The sequence below is a fragment of the Podarcis muralis genome, chromosome 10, assembly GCF_964188315.1.
Source record: "Podarcis muralis chromosome 10, rPodMur119.hap1.1, whole genome shotgun sequence".
Classification (NCBI taxonomy): domain Eukaryota; kingdom Metazoa; phylum Chordata; class Lepidosauria; order Squamata; family Lacertidae; genus Podarcis; species Podarcis muralis.
Genome location: NC_135664.1, coordinates 28072946 through 28089858, shown reverse-complemented (window position 1 = coordinate 28089858; position 16913 = coordinate 28072946). Strand labels below are relative to the sequence as shown.

General features: G+C 44.1%; 1 protein-coding gene across 4 annotated transcripts in view; it reads right to left on the bottom strand.

Annotated features, from left to right (window-relative positions):
- TMEM117 (transmembrane protein 117) overlaps positions 1 to 16913 on the bottom strand; it is a 223069-nt gene that overhangs the window by 18901 nt on the left and 187255 nt on the right. For all 4 annotated transcript variants that reach the window (XM_028747090.2, XM_077934668.1, XM_028747092.2 and 1 more), the window contains exon 7: positions 3575 to 3704. In XM_028747090.2, coding sequence (XP_028602923.2) covers positions 3575 to 3704 — 130 coding nt within the window. The remainder of the gene's footprint in view (positions 1 to 3574; positions 3705 to 16913) is intronic.

Here is a 16913-nt window from a genome sequence, read left to right as displayed (position 1 = left end):
ATAAAGCAGGCTCTTGCAACTCAAACGATGTGACATGAATTCAAATGGACTGATTTGTCTAGGAAATCTAATAAATAGAACTTATTAATTCTGAGCTGGAAGAAAAAAACCCATTCTACAATCCCTATTCATGTGCTCATTCTCCAATTAAATTATGCCCTTCACACAAAAAATATCCCCATTAGTTTATAGAGGCTGGGAGAGGGAAGAGACATTGGCTAACCACAAACAGCCTACTTTTAAAGAGCACTAGAATGAAAACAAAGAACATCAAATTCCAACTGCCATATTAAGGTATCTCATTGTCAGTGGCGTTTCCTTAATTCCCAAATAATCAATATCGCAACAGCACCTCCTGTTTCCTCTTGATTGCTGCATTCACCAGAAAATGTTTAATTATCTTTGCTCTTTCGACCAAGAGTAGATCTTTAAATGCCACAGCCTGCACTATAATTTTTTTAGTTATGGTTTGGATCTGCTACACCTTCTCCCGCTAAACATACTGGCAGGTGACTCCCTATGGAGGGGTATAGAGGCAGCAGTGTGTGGAGGAATGACTCATGGTTTCAGTTGTCTCTACAAGAATACACAGAGCATGTGAAACAAGCAAGAAGAACTTGAGTTCTAAATAAAAAGGTAAAGGTAAAGGGACCCCTGGCCATTAGGTCCAGTTGTGACCAACTCTGGGGTTGTGGTGCTCATCTCGCTTTATTGGCCGAGGGAGCCGGTGTACAGCTTCCGGGTCATGTGGCCAACATGACTAAAGCGCTTCTGGCGAACCAGAGCAGCACATGGAAACGCTGTTTACCTTCCCGCTGGAGCGGTACCTATTTATCTACTTGCACTTTGATGTGCTTTCAAACTGCTAGGTTGGCAGGATGAGTTCTAAATACAGGATGGTAAATATGGCCTAATAGGCATTACTGAAACCTGATGGGATGGCTGGAATGTAGAAACTGAGGGGTACAACCTGCTCAAATGGAACAGATCAAACAGAAAGGGAGGAGTAGAACAGTAGTAGGTCCAACAAATTCCTCAAATTCCTCAACTGACAATTTCATTTCCCAGAAGATGGAAGAAGCAACAAGGGAGTACTCTCTCTTGGACCTGGGACTCACCAACAGGGAGAAACTGATCGATGAAGCGAATGTACAGGATAACCTTGGGAGGAAGTGATTATGTCCTCTTGGGTTTCATTAGACACAGGCAAGGGAAAACTGAGTGTAGTCAGGCATGTACTTTAAGAAAGCTGATTTCAAAAGCTTAAGGGTCAGAAATGGCCAGAAATGGTCCCATGGTCAGAAATACTTAAAGAGAATGGAGTCCAAGATGGTTGTCAGTTCCTTGACACGGATATCTATGGTTTCATTCCTTTCTTACAGTCCTACCAAAAACACACCTCCCTGAAATCTGACACATATTACTCTGCTCTTAAAAGATCTGCACTGATAATAATAATAATAATAATAATAATAATAATAATAATAATAATAATTTATTATTTGTACCCCGCCCATCTGGCTGGGTTTCCCCAGCCACTCTGGGCGGCTTCCAACAAAGATGAAAAATAAACTAAAATGTCACATATTAAAAACTTCCCTGAACAGGGCTGCCTTCAGATGTCTTCTGAATGTCAGGTAGTTGTTTATCGCTTTGACATCTGATGGGAGGGCGTTCCACAGGGCGGGCGCCACTACCGAGAAGGCCCTCTGCCTGGTTCCCTGTAACTTGGCCTCTCGCAGTGAGGGAACCACCAGAAGGCCCTCGGAACTGGACCTCAGTGTCCGGGCAGAACGATGGGGGAGGAGACGCTCCTTCAGATATACTGGACCGAGGCCAATTCACTGGTTGCCAATTCACTACCAAGCTCAGATTAAGTTGTTAACATTGACATGTAAAACTCACATACAGCTTGGCTCCCAAATATCTGAAGGAACACCTGCTCCTACATTGACCTGCCTTGGGTAAGATCAGTGGGGGTGGCCCTGATGGCAGTGACACTGCCGACTGTGGTTTCAGGGGCAGTGGCATGTGAGAGGGCATTCTCTGCCCTGAAATGACTTGCACCATCCCTGTATGCTTTTCAATGATTGGTCAAGACCTGCCTCTTTACCCCAGGCCTTTGGGCATATTTCCTTCTCCTGTCTAGCTATGCACTGATGTACATTTCAGCTGTCCTGAAATCTCCGTGGTGCCAACTTCGTGACCACTTGTTTATAATCAGGAAAAATTAGTTTTTAATATGGAGCTACCACTGAGGTTTTCACATCAATACAATTGGATTTATTAGGTCTTTTAATAATGGGTAGCTATAGTTTTATAATCTGATTTATACTTGGTTTTTACTCATTTGTGAGCCACCTTGGTATTTTTCTCAAAACGAGAGGGGGTGTATAAATCCTAAAAGCAACAACACTGATCAGGCTTCCTCATAATGGTTGCTAATACATAACAAAGAATGTGCACATTCATTGATGAATATCATGCCATCTAAATGCCATTTTTCCATCATAAAGCAGAACCATTTGGAAATTCAGATTCTTCCTAACATTAGAAACTGTTTCTGCTATCAGAAAATCCTCTCCCCCTCCTTCCCTTTGGGTGCCAGAAACACCTACACCAGGGTTTCCCAAACTCAGGTCTCCAGCTGCTATGGGACTACAATTCCCATCATCCCTAGCTAGCAGGAACAGTGGTCAGGGATGATGGGAATTGTGGTCCAAAAACTGCTAGAGACCCAATTTTGGGAAACCCTGATCTACAGCTGTCATTCTACTTCTAGTTAAAGCATCGCTGTATGTTTCAGGAAGCCTTTCCAAAACGAGAACAAAAGAGAGGCCAGAAAAAGATACAAGCAGACAACAGATGAAAGCTGTACTAATCTGCAGTGACATGGTGCAACCTGTGATTCCTAAAGACACACATCCTAGAGCTGTTTTGAAAGGCCTGGTCTGCATGAAACAACAGGTGGTTTTAGTGGAACTGTTTCAGGCCTGCACTATTTCAGGCTACAGGTGTGGGGCTGCATGGCTGAGTCCTTTCCCATAATCCCCAGAAATGCCATCTACGTAGAATCATAGGACTGTCATGTTGGAAGGGAACCTAAAGCTCATCTAGTCAAACCCCCTGCAATGCAGGAATCTCAACTAAAGCATGACAGGTGGCCATCCCACCTCTGCTGAAAAACCTCCAAGGAAGGAGGGTCCACCACCTCTGTCCCACGGCTGAACTGCTCTTACTGTCAGAAAGTTCTTCCTGAAGTTTAGTTGAAATCTTCTTTTTTGAAACTTGAATCCATTGGTTTGGGTCCTACCCTCATGAACAGGAGAAAACAAGCTTGTTCCATCATCCACGTCAAACTAGACATGCAAGACTTCAACTCTGAAGTGGTACAGTCCTGGAGGTGCTTGACTGTACATGACTGTTGACAGAGATAAAGCTCAAGCAAAGCAGAATAAGGATGGATTCTGGACTACACCACTTCAGAATCACTGCGGGGGTGGGGGGTGGCTGGGCGCTGCATTCCTAGCCTAGCTAAATACCAAGAAGGGGATAGCAAAGAATGTTAACATACCTGTTATACGTATGTGATACTCCTCCTTTAAAATCTTCTTGAAATAAGGCAATCTAAACTGAAAGTGTGCAGCAGGCAAGCCAGGTAGATTGACATCAACATCACCCATAAAATGTGGAAACTCCCAGTCCTGGTGACAAAGAACAGAAAAGAAAAGAGACCACCAATTATTTATCCTCTGAAATATTCATTTAAATTATATGTACTTTACTATTTGTACCACCTTGGCTGTGAGTCCTGGAAGAGCTCTTTGCCTTCTCCCACCTGGTCTGGGAAGGCAGGGCCCGGACTGACTCCAGCTACAGAAGCTGTGGCTGCTGAACAGACTCTTTGGCTGGGGTATGTACCATCTGGTCTAAGAACCTGATGGCAGGGAATCACAATCATGTATGCGTTCTATTGAAGATTCAACCACCAGTATCATCAAAGGGAAATCTAATAGGTCCCAATTCAATTTTTGTGAGAGAATTCATTCACTTTAAATTCACCCAGTACACCTTGTTTATCTCTTCATGCCAAACAGGAATAGTCTTTGGTCAGTGACCTGAGAGTACCTTTGAGTGCCTTGCAGTCCATTAACTTTTGAACCTTGAGCAGCAGCTGGCGGTACAGAATTAATACAGGCAGATTTCTTCAATTGTTATGAGAGGAAAAAAGAAAAGAAAGAAAGGAGCAAAACTGGGCCCCTGCTGAGCTTCATTACAAACCATAATCAGAAATTGATTCTTTTCATTTCCAGTAATAGGTCTTGCTGCCATAATTAAGCTGTCAGATCATGGATAGATAATTTAGCAAGCAAGCACCTGACAGCAGAATTCACAGACAAGCGTAGCTGCTGCTAAAGGCAATACAGATTCATAGTCAATACAGAGAGGCTGTGAGTCTAAGATCACACCCCTAGACATCGGATTGGTCTCTTCCTAGTCACATTCATATAATGCCTTCTACGAGGATTCCATTTATTTTGCCGGGGTGGCTGGGTGCTTTTGAACCTGGCAGGGCTGCTAGGAAGTCATGGTGGGGTGGCCACAGTATTCCAGTATGTATTAGATTAGGCCACAGTATTCCAGTATTAGATTTGAACAGAGAAGCTGTCTTCTACTGAGCTGGACCAACAACCCATTTAGTTCAGTAGGTTTATATACTGATTGGAAGCAGCTCTTAAGGGTTTCAGACAAGAAAGCATTTCCCAGCTCTACCTGGGAGATGCCAGGGATTCAACCCAGCACTTCCTGCATACAAAGCAAATCCTGTACCACAGAACTGCAGCCCACCCCTCCATTTCTTCCTGATTTGGCTAAGAAGCATCGATAAGCCTAACTCCACAGAAGGACATCAACAGAATCTCTCTGTGTGTCGTCGTTGCCTAGATGTTGGGATGCATAACAAATATTCTCCCACGTCATGGCCAGTGAATCATGCCAATCCTTCTGATGCAGTTATAATAATGTGTTCTCCATTTGCTTCCTCAAAGGATTGGGTCATACTATCCCCACCTTGTTTCCAGTAAATTGCAAGGGGTTTTTGTCTGTTCCTACTTCCTGCTGGTCAGCACATCCCAATGTCCCCTTAAGACAGACTGCTTCCATAATATCCTGCCGTAGTTTCTGCCAGTAGCATGACAGCATCAGCTCCTGAGATCTTGCAGACACCCTATCATGTTGCGATAGTTTTATGGAAAGTCGCTTTAATGTTTCTGCTACGCCAATCTTTTTTTTAAACTCAGTATTTCACCCATAGCTGTCAACGTTTCCCTTTTTTAAAGGGAAATTCCCTTATTCTGAATAGGATTCCTCGCAAGAAAAGGGAAAAGTTGACAGCTATGATTTCACCCCATTTTAAAATACTTCATTTATTTATAAATAAATAAATAGGTGCAGAGAATGTTCACATTCTTACACATAAAGGTTGCTGGGTAAGGTGGGGATGAGCAGGGTCTAGGTCAGGGGTCGGCAAAAAAATTTAGCCACAGGCCGGTCCACTGTCCCTCAGACCTTGTAGCAGGCCGGAGAAGCGGCACTGGGGTGGGGGGAGCTGGAAGAAGAGGAGAGGGGGGCAAGTAGTCCTCCTCCCAGTGTGGTGTAGTGGTTAAGAGCGGTAGACTCGTAATCCGGTGAACCGGGTTCGCGTCTCCGCTCCTCCACATGCAGCTGCTGGGTGACCTTGGGCTAGTCACACTTCTCTGAAGTCTCTCAGCCCCACTCACCTCACAGAGTGTTTGTTGTGGGGGAGGAAGGGAAAGGAGAATGTTAGCCGCTTTGAGACTCCTTACAGGGAGTGAAAGGTGGGATATCAAATCCAAACTCTTCTTCTCTTCTTCTTCTCCCCAGCCCCACCTGCTGCGTTTACCTTCCTAGGGGCTGCCACCAGCACCACCACTGCTGCTTCTGCTTCTTGTTGGTAGGCAGAGCGAGCTCATCTGCTCCGTTCTTTGGTACATAGGAGCACCAGGGCGGTGGCAGCAGCGGAGGAGGGAAGATGAGTGGTGTGAAAGGGCTGACTCTGGAGAGGGGCTGCTTAAAAGGGCACTCAGCCAGCTCAGCCCAGCCCCCTTCCTCCTCTAGGCAGGGCGGGGAGAAGCCAGGAGGAGGGAGGGAGGAGGCACCAACATGGTGTGTGTGAGGGAGGGGGGAATGGAATGGTGCAGGGGGGGGGGAATGGCTCAGCCCAAACGAACAGAATCCCCACGCCGATTCACAGACAGTCCGTGGGCCGGATCCTGAAGGCAATTGGGCCTGACATCTTGAACCTCAAGAGAGATGAATAAAAGCTTCAAACAGGAGTGGGATGAAACTGACAAGACGCTGCCTGCAACTCTGCAACAGGCTGTATAATGGAGTCCCTGCGATGAAGAGGTGAAACTGGCCAAGTTTTTCTCATACACACCGCCTACAGTGAAGATGATTCTCCACGAGACTCTGCTGCAGTGGTTTCTGTTTCACACAAACACACACACCTCTTCACAAATAAATTTGCCTAATAACAATGATAATAATAATTTATTATTTATACCCCGCCCATCTGGCTGGGTTTCCCCAGCCAGTCTGGGCGGCTCCCAACAGAATATTAATAATAGTAATAATAAATGTGATAAAACACCAAACATTAAAAACTTCCCGATACAGGGCTGCCTTCAGATGTCTTCTAAAGGACAGATTGTTGTTCATTTCCTTGACAACTGATGGGAGGGCGTTCCACAGGGCGGGTGCCACTACCAAGAAGCCCCTCTGCCTGGTTCCCTGTAACCTGTCTTCTTGCAGGGAGGGAACTGCCAGAAGGCCCTTGGCGCTGGACCTCAGTGTCCGGGCTGAACGATGGGGGTGGAGACGCTCCTTCAGGTATACTGGGTTGAGGCATGGCACATTTAATGCTTTTCTCTTCTATGACTTTCTTATACAGACAACCCCCCATTTACGTGGGGGTTACGTTCCAAGGCACCACACATGTCAGTAAAATTGTGTATATCTGAAACACCATGGAAAAATCCAACAAACACCCCATTTTCGGGTCACTTCTGGGTTTGGCACAATGCACATATAACCGGTCACATGCATATTGAACACACATAAATGGGGAGTTGCCTGTAACTCGGATTTTTTGACATGATTTTATTTGTAAGGTGTAGCCAACTTGGCGACTTCAGATGTTGTGAAATACAGTGTCCATCAGTCCCATTCTGCATAGCCAACACCCAGGGGTGATGGGAGTTGTAGTCCAAAATATCTGGAGCTCACTATTTTGGTTGGCCCTTGCTACGTCCTTATTTTATATGGTTATTTGAACTGCCCCCTCCTTCGTTCACTTTTTTCTTTACATAAAAAAGGTGTTTACATTGTGAGTCATTTTGAGTTCATTTGGGTTGTAAGCTTTTAAAAGGAATAAAATGAAACGAGCATCTTAGTTAAACTCCCGAGAATTGTTTTCCAAGAGCAGGGAAATGAAACTGACAAGACTTTCAACCCTTAGCTCTGCAGAAAGTCCAAAGGCATTTTACAACAGAAATAAAATTGACAACCTCTCGTCAGGGGAAGTGGCTTCTCGCTCCCTGCAGAGGTGAGAGCCTTGTCAGTTTTGCCACCCTTTGTGCACACATTTTTTGGATCACAAAAGCAACATGGAGCAAAATGCTGTACACTTTCTTTTCTGCAGCCAAACAGTTGCCAGTCCAATAACAGGGGAGAGCATTCTCTCTCTCTCTCTCTCTCTCTCTCTCTCTCTCTCTCATCTGTTTCTCTGTTTATCTATCCATGCATCCATGCATCCATCCATCTGGCTCAGCTCCTGCAAACGCCACTTGCCAACTCCAGAGGCAGAGGAAGGGGGGCGGTGGGGGCAGTCCACCCCAGGTGTGATCACTGAGGGGGGTGACATTCGGCGTGCCACCCACCCTTGACTCCCAAGCCTACCCCGAGCCATTGGGGGAAAGGGCAGAGCTGTGCCACCTTGCCGGCGGCCTTCCCCTTTAGTTTTGACAGCTCAGGGGAGGCTTCCTGGAGGGGGGAAGCCACCCCCAAGCTGTCAAAAGGCAAATAATAATAATAATAATCCTTTATTGTCACTACACCACCTGTGTGCAGTGAAATTAAATGAGCCCCCCCCCCCATACACTCAGTCTTGTTCATACTCTGTGTGCTTGTCGGAAGTCAATTGCACCACTATTTTTTTTCCCCATTCAGCAGTCCAACAGCCCATGGATAAAAACTGTTCTTTAACCTGTGGGTGCAGCTGACTATACCTCTGTATCTACTGCCCGGAAGGTAAGAGATTAAAGAGGTGCTGGCCAGGGTTTAAGTCATGCCTAAGAATTTTCCTCACTCTCCTGAGGCAGCAGTCTCCTGCGATGTCATCTAGTGAACTCAGGGGACAGCCCATAATATCATGTGCTGTGTTCACCACTCTCTGTAGGGACTTCCTGTCCGTGGCTGTCAAACCAGCATACCACACTGTAATACAGCATGAAAGGACACTTTCTATTGTGGACCGGTAGAAGGAGATCATCAATTTTTGTTTGACATTGTTCTTTCGCAAGACCCTGAGGAAATGGAGTCTTCCTAACCACCTGGGTTGTGTTGATTTTCCAAGTGAGGTCTTCACTAAGGTAAACTCCCAGGAATTTAAAGGAAGAGACTCTCTCCACACAGCCCCCCTGATATACAACGGGGCAAAGTGGTGTGGCTCCGCCCCAGGAAGCAGCCCGCCATGGGCAGCTTGCCCTCTGGGACGCTCGCCGTGGGCGGCATCCCCCTGGAAAGCTTGCCCCACCCTCAGGGCCTTACCCCCGGGTGCACAGCATGTGAGCCACTCCAGGTGTCAGAGCAGCTATTTCCGCCTCTGGTCAACCCTACATACTCCCTTGATAAGGCCCCCTGCCAGCTCTTCACCTTACCTCACCTCACCCCACACAATTTCAGCTGCTCCCTCCCTCCACTCCTTCACTGCTTCCACTCTCCGTGGATAAATTTAACAGGGAATCTTCGCTAACAACACCATCAGCGACCCTGCAAACTGCCAAGCATGATTACATTTTACATTGGGGTCTGGGTGGGTGTGCCTTCTCTATGTATTGATCTTTACGGCCTGGAGCAAGGATGGGGCAGAAATTTGATTCAGTTCACATTTAAAGGCAAACCTATCTAATTTGCACTTTCCAAAACAATCAACAAAACAAAACAAAACAAAACAAAACACAGCTATCCTTCAAAATTCACCTTTCTCTGAATTTTGCAATGCCATTTTCAAGTGAAGTAATGTGCATAAAATTCCATATATTAGTAACACAAAAAACACGCATTATATTGTTGGGATGGCTTTGCAAAAATGTTTATACTGGAATGAGTATATTAGGAGAAATTGCACTTAAATGCTAAAGAGTTTTCATTATGGCATTGAAAACCCAAAATGCATATAGAACAGCAAAGTGTCTATAATATTAGAGGAAACTGCTTTGCGAAAATGTCTGTATTAGGGGAAATTGCATACAAAATGTGTGTATGATGAGGATTTTTTGTAAATGCAAAATGAAGCAGAAAGTGGTATAGAATAAATGACAATGGACACAGATATATATTTATATCTACCACAAATTCTGTCATGGAGGGTATCACAGAAGGACAGAGAGGTTTTTTCCCAACCCAGCTGCTGCAAATTTTTTTTTAAGATGTTGTTGGGGAAAAATTACATGTATAGGATGCAACCTCTAGTTTTCTCCTCCCTATATTTTAAAGTGTGCCGAGAGATTAGCGAAGTCCATTATTTGGGGGCATCCATTTTAAAACTAAAGTTGAAACTGCTTTGATCACAGGAGGAAGAGAATTCAAGTGTGGTATCCAAGGAGCATCAACTCAGAAGGTCCATCGAGTTCAATGGAAATTTTACTCCCTGAAAAGTGTCCGTAGGATTCCAGACTAACAACATTTTATCCCTATTATGAAAAAAGAGGGAAGAATTTCTAAAGTCTGATTAAAACCAACACTATTTTTGACACGGGTGGCGCTGTGGGTTAAACCACAGAGCCTAGGACTTGTCGATCAGAAGGTCGGCGGTTCGAGTCCCCACGCCGGGGTGAGCTCCTGTTGCTCGGTCCCTGTTCCTGCCAACCTAGAAGTTCAAAAGCACCTCAAAGTGCAAGTAGATAAATAGGTACTGCTCTGGTGGGAAGGTAAACGGCATTTCCGTGTGCTGCTCTGGTTCGCCAGAAGCGGCTTAGTCATGCTGGCCACATGACCCGGAAGCTGTACGCCAGCTCCCTCAGCCAATAAAGTGAGATGAGCCCAGAGTCGGTCATGACTGGACCTAATGGTCAGGGTCCCTTTACCTTTACCTTTATTTTTGACAAGTTCCTCAATATGAAAAGGCACCATCCTATTCTGAATGATAAAGGGGGAAAACTCCAAGGAATCATTAATCGAGATGCACAATTCTCGCACCAGCAAGCCCCCTGTCACACAACAATCGTTAACAAGCCAGGATACAAATCAAAAGATGCAGGGTAATGAAGATACATCATGCATAGAAGCATCAAAAAAACAACAACCCTAATCTAATACCAAAATGCCTCACACAAAACATAAATGAGAAAGAAATGTGTCTTTTCTTTTAGAAGAGTCTGTTCAATTATTGAGATTAAAAAAACAAGCACAACTTTTAAAAAAACTTATATCCAGGTCTGAAATTATTCTCATTATCACCCTGAGATTCACGAAGTTTCAAAGGGCAACTCTTATAAATGTAGGTTCCTTACAAGTCCAATTAAAGACCAGGGTTGTTGTCTGATAGCCATCATTTTATACCCAGTACATTGTAACTCACACCCTTCAGTTTACACTACGTGATTACTATTCAGACAGCAAAGGTTAAATATGATATGTGACGTTCCTGTATTCTTGAATACTACAGTGTGTAATTATGTAGACTTTTGTTGAGCTGCATGGCCATTCTCTAGGTTAGAGAGCATGCTGTGCAATGCCTAGCTTCACATTAGCTACTGGGCACTGAATTCCTAAGCTAGATTGCACATAAGGTTCTGTAATTGTACAAATAAATGTGCACAGCCACACCAACGGGTCACATTTTTCCCTCTGAAAACACGCACATTAACCATTCATTTGAATTCACTAATAGTCAAAATTTGATTCCATCTGATTGTGTCTTGTAGCAACAGATCCCAATTAAGACTTAGAGGAAGAATACATTCATAACTTCTACATAAATAATAAGAGGACACATTCAAAAGTTATGTATTTTTCATTTTGAGATGTATTGGGTCCCTTTGGGGGAAATTTTCAAGTTATAGATATATAAACATTCTCAACCTTGACACAACCAAATTAAACAAATCGATAAAGAAATTTTGAAAGGGGAAATAACAAAACCGGTATGAGTACCTGATTATAGAGGAACTAGATGTTCCCAGGGAACTGTTTTGTCCCCAAACCAATTTTCACCTGCAAATGTGCCCCCGTCCCTCAAAAAAGGCTGTTTAAAATAGAAATGTCAGATGCAGTTCATATTCTTTGGCTTAGAGAATGAACCTTGTAACTTATAATTTATTTATTTTTTAAATAATTTTTTATTAAATTTTCCACCATAATAACACAAACCACAAAGCAAAATGATACACAAAAACAGAAAAGGAAAAAAAAAGAGGAAAAAGGGGGGGAAACAAATAGACAATAATAACAAACTTAATTCTTCCCAAATCCAACTTTTTAAACATCTTAATTGACTTCCTCAAATCCCTCCCTTCTGAGTTTCCTTGTAATTTAAAAGTAACAGCTTTCCAATGTAACTTATAATTTTTGTCTCAGATGGGAGGGAATTCTTATGACCACAACATGAAGTTCTTCTCTGTCTCAGATTTCAAACAAGAGCGGAGAAGAACTCAGTTTATCCTTCCTCCCCTCATCAGAAGCTCCCTCCCATCAGAAGCTCCAGGCACCTCACTCAGTGTTGCAGTATGGAGAGAGTTGAAGACTAGCATGTAAGGAGGAAGAGCTTGCAAAGAGGAGGAAGGGCACAGGGCTAGAGAAGCTGGGAAGGAGTCAAACCTATCACTGAGAGCATGGTTGGGATTGATTTGACTAGGATTGTCTTGGAATAAACCAATTCCAAGATTATAAACCCCTTTTGGCCCATGGGCACCTCTGGAATGTTGAACGAGTACCACAGATACCACCTCCTCTACAAGCTTCTCCCTCACTTTCCACCAAACAAACAGAAAGAAAGAAAGAAAGAAAGAGAGAGAGAAAGCACATGTTTGCACTTGCACATGAAGACACACGGACATTGGATTTCCAAGGGTAAAAGTCAGATCCAGTTGGATAAAAGCAAATCTTCACTTTACATGATTTTATATGGAGTCGTAACCTCCCAAAAGCACCATCAAATTAAAGTTTGTGGTGATAGATTGCATCTATACAGTCAAAGCTTGTAATCCATTCCGGAAGACCATTCGACTTCCGAAACAACAACCAAGGATCAAAGGGTGGTTGGTAAAGTCAACAAAGAAAAAATTAAAAAACTCCCCAGAAGCAGTTTGGCTTCCAAAAATCCTTTGAAAAGCAGAGCAGTTACTTCTGGGTTTTCAGCATTTGGGAGCTGAAACATACAATAACAGAGGCGTTTGGGAGCCGAGGTTTGACTGTAATAAATAATAATAATAACTACATCACCACAAACACATTGATACAAGGCCCGGATCCTCAAGGATCTTCATCATTTTTTACATAGGATAACAACAATACCCTACGAATCACAGAGCACATCTGGGAACACAGAGTTGACAAGATCTGCTGGAGGCTTTGAGGGTGCCCCTTGTAAAAACTGTGATGACCCATAAGAAGAGAAGAAGAAGAGTTTGGATTTGATATCCCGCTTTATCACTCCCCGAAGGAGTCTCAAAGCTGCTAACATTCTCCTTTCCCTTCCTCCCCCACAACAAACACTCTGCGAGGTGAGTGAGGCTGACAGACTTCAGAGAAGTGTGACTAGCCCAAGATCACCCAGCAGCTGCATGAAGAGGAGCGGAGACGCGAACCCAGTTCACCAGATTACGAGACTACCGCTCTTAACCACTACACCACACTGGCTCTAAGGATCTCTGCCTCAAATTCCAATGCTGGAAACCACTTTGTTCATGGTTTTATAGTTTGGTCACTGAAGACAGATGTGATATGGGATAATGGTTGGCGGTATGGGGGACTGGTAAAGAAAAGTATGCCGTGGAAGGTTGATGGTGATGGGGGTAGGACTAGCAAGTGCCACCATAGCTTTTATTCCCGCTTCCTTCCATATCTGTTGAAAATCTGCTGCTATTCAAAAAACCTCAGATAAACCCCTCTTCATTTTGCTGTGTTCCTTTAACATATTTTAATACAAAACAGAACAGGATCTCCCAGTTGTTTCTTGGGACTAATTTTGGCTTCCTATTTTTTTACCTCCAGCCTCAGCTGAGCTGAGCACTCGGCAGGTTCTTTCTTCAGTTTACGGACAGGTTTTTTTTTGCAGTTAATTCTGGAGTTAGAGAAGCCAATGAGATGTAATGCTATATTATTTTGCACTCGGGAAATAACTCAGTCCTGTCATGTCCGTTAGGCTTTCCCATAAGTCACCGCCAACTGTAACACACATTTTGTTTTTCCTTTGCTATTTTGTGTGGGGAATTAATTACTTTAGCAGATTGTGTTATTATGGAGCTTGGGAACTTCTCATGGACATCCCCATGCTGTTATGTGCAGTTGCCAATTCTCTTAAACTAAAGGCTCTTGCAAAAGAAATAAGTTACAAAAGAGGATATTTAGAGGGCCCCTGTGAATTGTTACTACTACTACTAATAAATTAGTCACTTGTTACACAGAAAGGTCTCCAAACAACTTATAACTTATTTAAAAGCGTAAGCAGAAATGCATCATAAAAAACCAAAAACCAACCAACCCATATCCGCAAAGATCCCACCTGAAATTCATGAAAACCCCCACGAAGCCAGCCCCACCTGTTTGTATTTGTACAGTGGTATCTTGGGTTACAAATGCTTCAGGTTACAGATGCTTCAGGTTACGGACCCAGAAATAGTACCTCGCTAACCCAGAAATAGTACCTCAGGTTAAGAACTTTGCTTCAGGATGAGAACAGAAATCGTGCCCCAGTGGTGTGGCAGCAGCAGGAGGCCCCGTTAGCTAAAGTGGTACCTCAGGTTAAGAACAGTTTCAGGTTAAGAACAGAATGAATTAAGTTCTTAACCCGAGGTACCACTGTACTGTACTTGTTAGAAAATATAAATTACAAAAAAATAGATTGTATGGGGGGAGAAAACCTATGTACAGTGGTACCTAGGGTTACATATGCTTCAGGTTACATACACTTCAGGTTACACACTCTGCTAACCCAGAAATAGTGTTTCAGGTTAAGAACTTTGCTTCAGGATAAGAACAGAAATCGGGCTCCGGCGGTGTGGCGGCAGCAGCAGGCCCCATTAGCTAAAGTGTTGCTTCAGGTTAAGAACAGTTTCAGGTTAAGAACGGACTTCCAGAGCGAATTAAGTACTTAGCCTGAGGTACCACTGTATAGTCGAACCTCTGTTTATGTAACCCTCTGGTTATGTAAACTTCGGGATGCGCGTGCGGCAAACCTGGAAGTATTTTACTGGGTTTTGCCGTGCGCACATGCGCAGAAGAAAAGAAAAGAAGAGTTTGGATTTGATATCCCGCTTTATCACTACACTACGGAGTCTCAAAGCAGCTAGCATTCTCCTTTCCCTTCCTCCCCCACAACAAACACTCTGTGAGGTGAGTGGGGCTGAGAGACTTCAGAGAAGTGTGACTGGCCCAAGGTCACCCAGCAGCTGCATGTGGAGGAGTGGAGACGCGAACCCAGTTCACCAGATTACGAGACTACCGCTCTTAACCACTACAGCACACTGGCTCCCTCAGCCGTCCTCAGGTTGCGGAAACCTCGGGATCTGACCAGACCTCCGGAACAGATCCCGTCCACAACCGGAGGTACCATTGTAATGTAATGTAACAGCTGCAAAATCTTGTGACTCCAATTAAGGTCACAAAAATGCTGAACCATTGCCTTGTCAATTAGATAACTTCCTTTAAAAGTGAGCATGTGTGTGTGGTGGTTGGAGGTTGGCTGGCTGCTTCACCGTTGCTTTGCTGAGCGTGGAAACTTCAAGCAGATGCTGTCCAGAGGAGTTGGTGAGGACAGACAAGCTGTAATTTATGGACTGCTTCAAAGGAATTTTAGAAGCATGAAGACCCTCTCTTGGGCCCAAGAGAGTGAAACACACTGCATTTGACTTGATATGCATAAATAATACTGCTTGTAATAGTTGCCATCCTGCAAGTAAAGAGTCATTTTCAAAGTCGTGTGTGGAGTCTGCTTCATCGCAAGGCCTTCGATGGTGAAACCGCTGCATCACTTTGCATGACTCAGAGAAATAGCCATGCCCATTACATCAGCAGGAAGCTTCAGCAGCCCATTAACAGCAACCCTTTCTTGTGTTGCCACCCTCTGGACCTCTTCTGGAGGCCCACAAATATGGACACTTTGCTAGAACATCAGAATGGTGATCAGAGATTGCCAAATTCAATATAGTTACTAATCAGCCTTATTATTTACTCAGCGCTATGCAAAGGGGGGCGGTATTCCACAAAGATCTCTTTTAACAGCCAAATGCATAGAATTTTTCAGTAACTGGAATTACAGTCAATCTAGCTTTAAGGCACAGCTTTTGTAGTTCATAACAACCATGAGAAAGATCTTCCCCACAATATCTCAGTGGGAAAATTCCTTTCATAAACTCTTCCCCACAAGCAACATATTTTCTTTGTTCATATCAAAGACTGAATACATTGGCAGGCCATTGATTGGTGCCATAAATGTTATGGGCTTACTGTCGAACAGTCTTTAATCATTTGGCAGCAATTAGCCTCTGGCCCAGGTTTTACACTCAACTAAAGGTTATAGGTTTTTCCTCCATAGGCCCCTCTATGTGAGTTAAAAGATATGACAGTCAAAGTTCACTACAGAATATTACAAGATCAAGGCAAAGAATGTGTAGTTGTGTCAGTTTTCAGAGCACTGCAATGCACTAACGTCATTTTATTAATTACAAGAAGGCTCGCTGCCTAATTCATTTTTAGGATTCTATTTATCCTGCATCATTTCACTCAGAAAACAAGCAAGAGTTATCTCCTAAATGTTCCCCCTAGACAGCACAATGCAGTGCAGATTTACTCAGAAGTAAGTCCCATTGCTTTCAGTGGGGCTTGCTCCCAGATTAAGTCCCAAGTAGGACACGGGTGGTGCTACGGTCTAAACCACAGAGTCCAGGGCTTGCCGATCAGAAGGTCAGTGGTTCAAATCCCCACGACGAGGTGAGCTCCCATTGCTTGGTCCCTGCTCCTGCCAACCTAGCAGTTCGAAAGCACATCAAAGTGCAAGTAGATAAATAGGTACCACTCTGGCGGGAAGGTAAACAGTGTTTCCGTGTGCTGCTGTGGTTTGCTAGAGAGCCAGTGTGGTGTAGTGGTTAAGAGCAGTAGTCTTGCAATCTGGTAAACCGGGTTCGCGTCCCCGCTCCTCCACATGCAGCTGCTGGGTGACCTTGGGCCAGTCACACTTCTTTGAAGTCTCTCAGCCCCACTCACCTCACAGAGTGTCTGTTGTGGGGGAGGAAGGGAAAGGAGAATGTTAGCCGCTTTGAGACTCCTGAAGGGGAGTGAAAGGTGGGATATCAAATCCAAACTCTTCTTCTCTTCTAGAAGCAGCTTAGTCATGCTGGCCACATGACCCAGAAGCTGTATGCTGGCTGCCTTGGCCAGTAAAGCTAGATGAG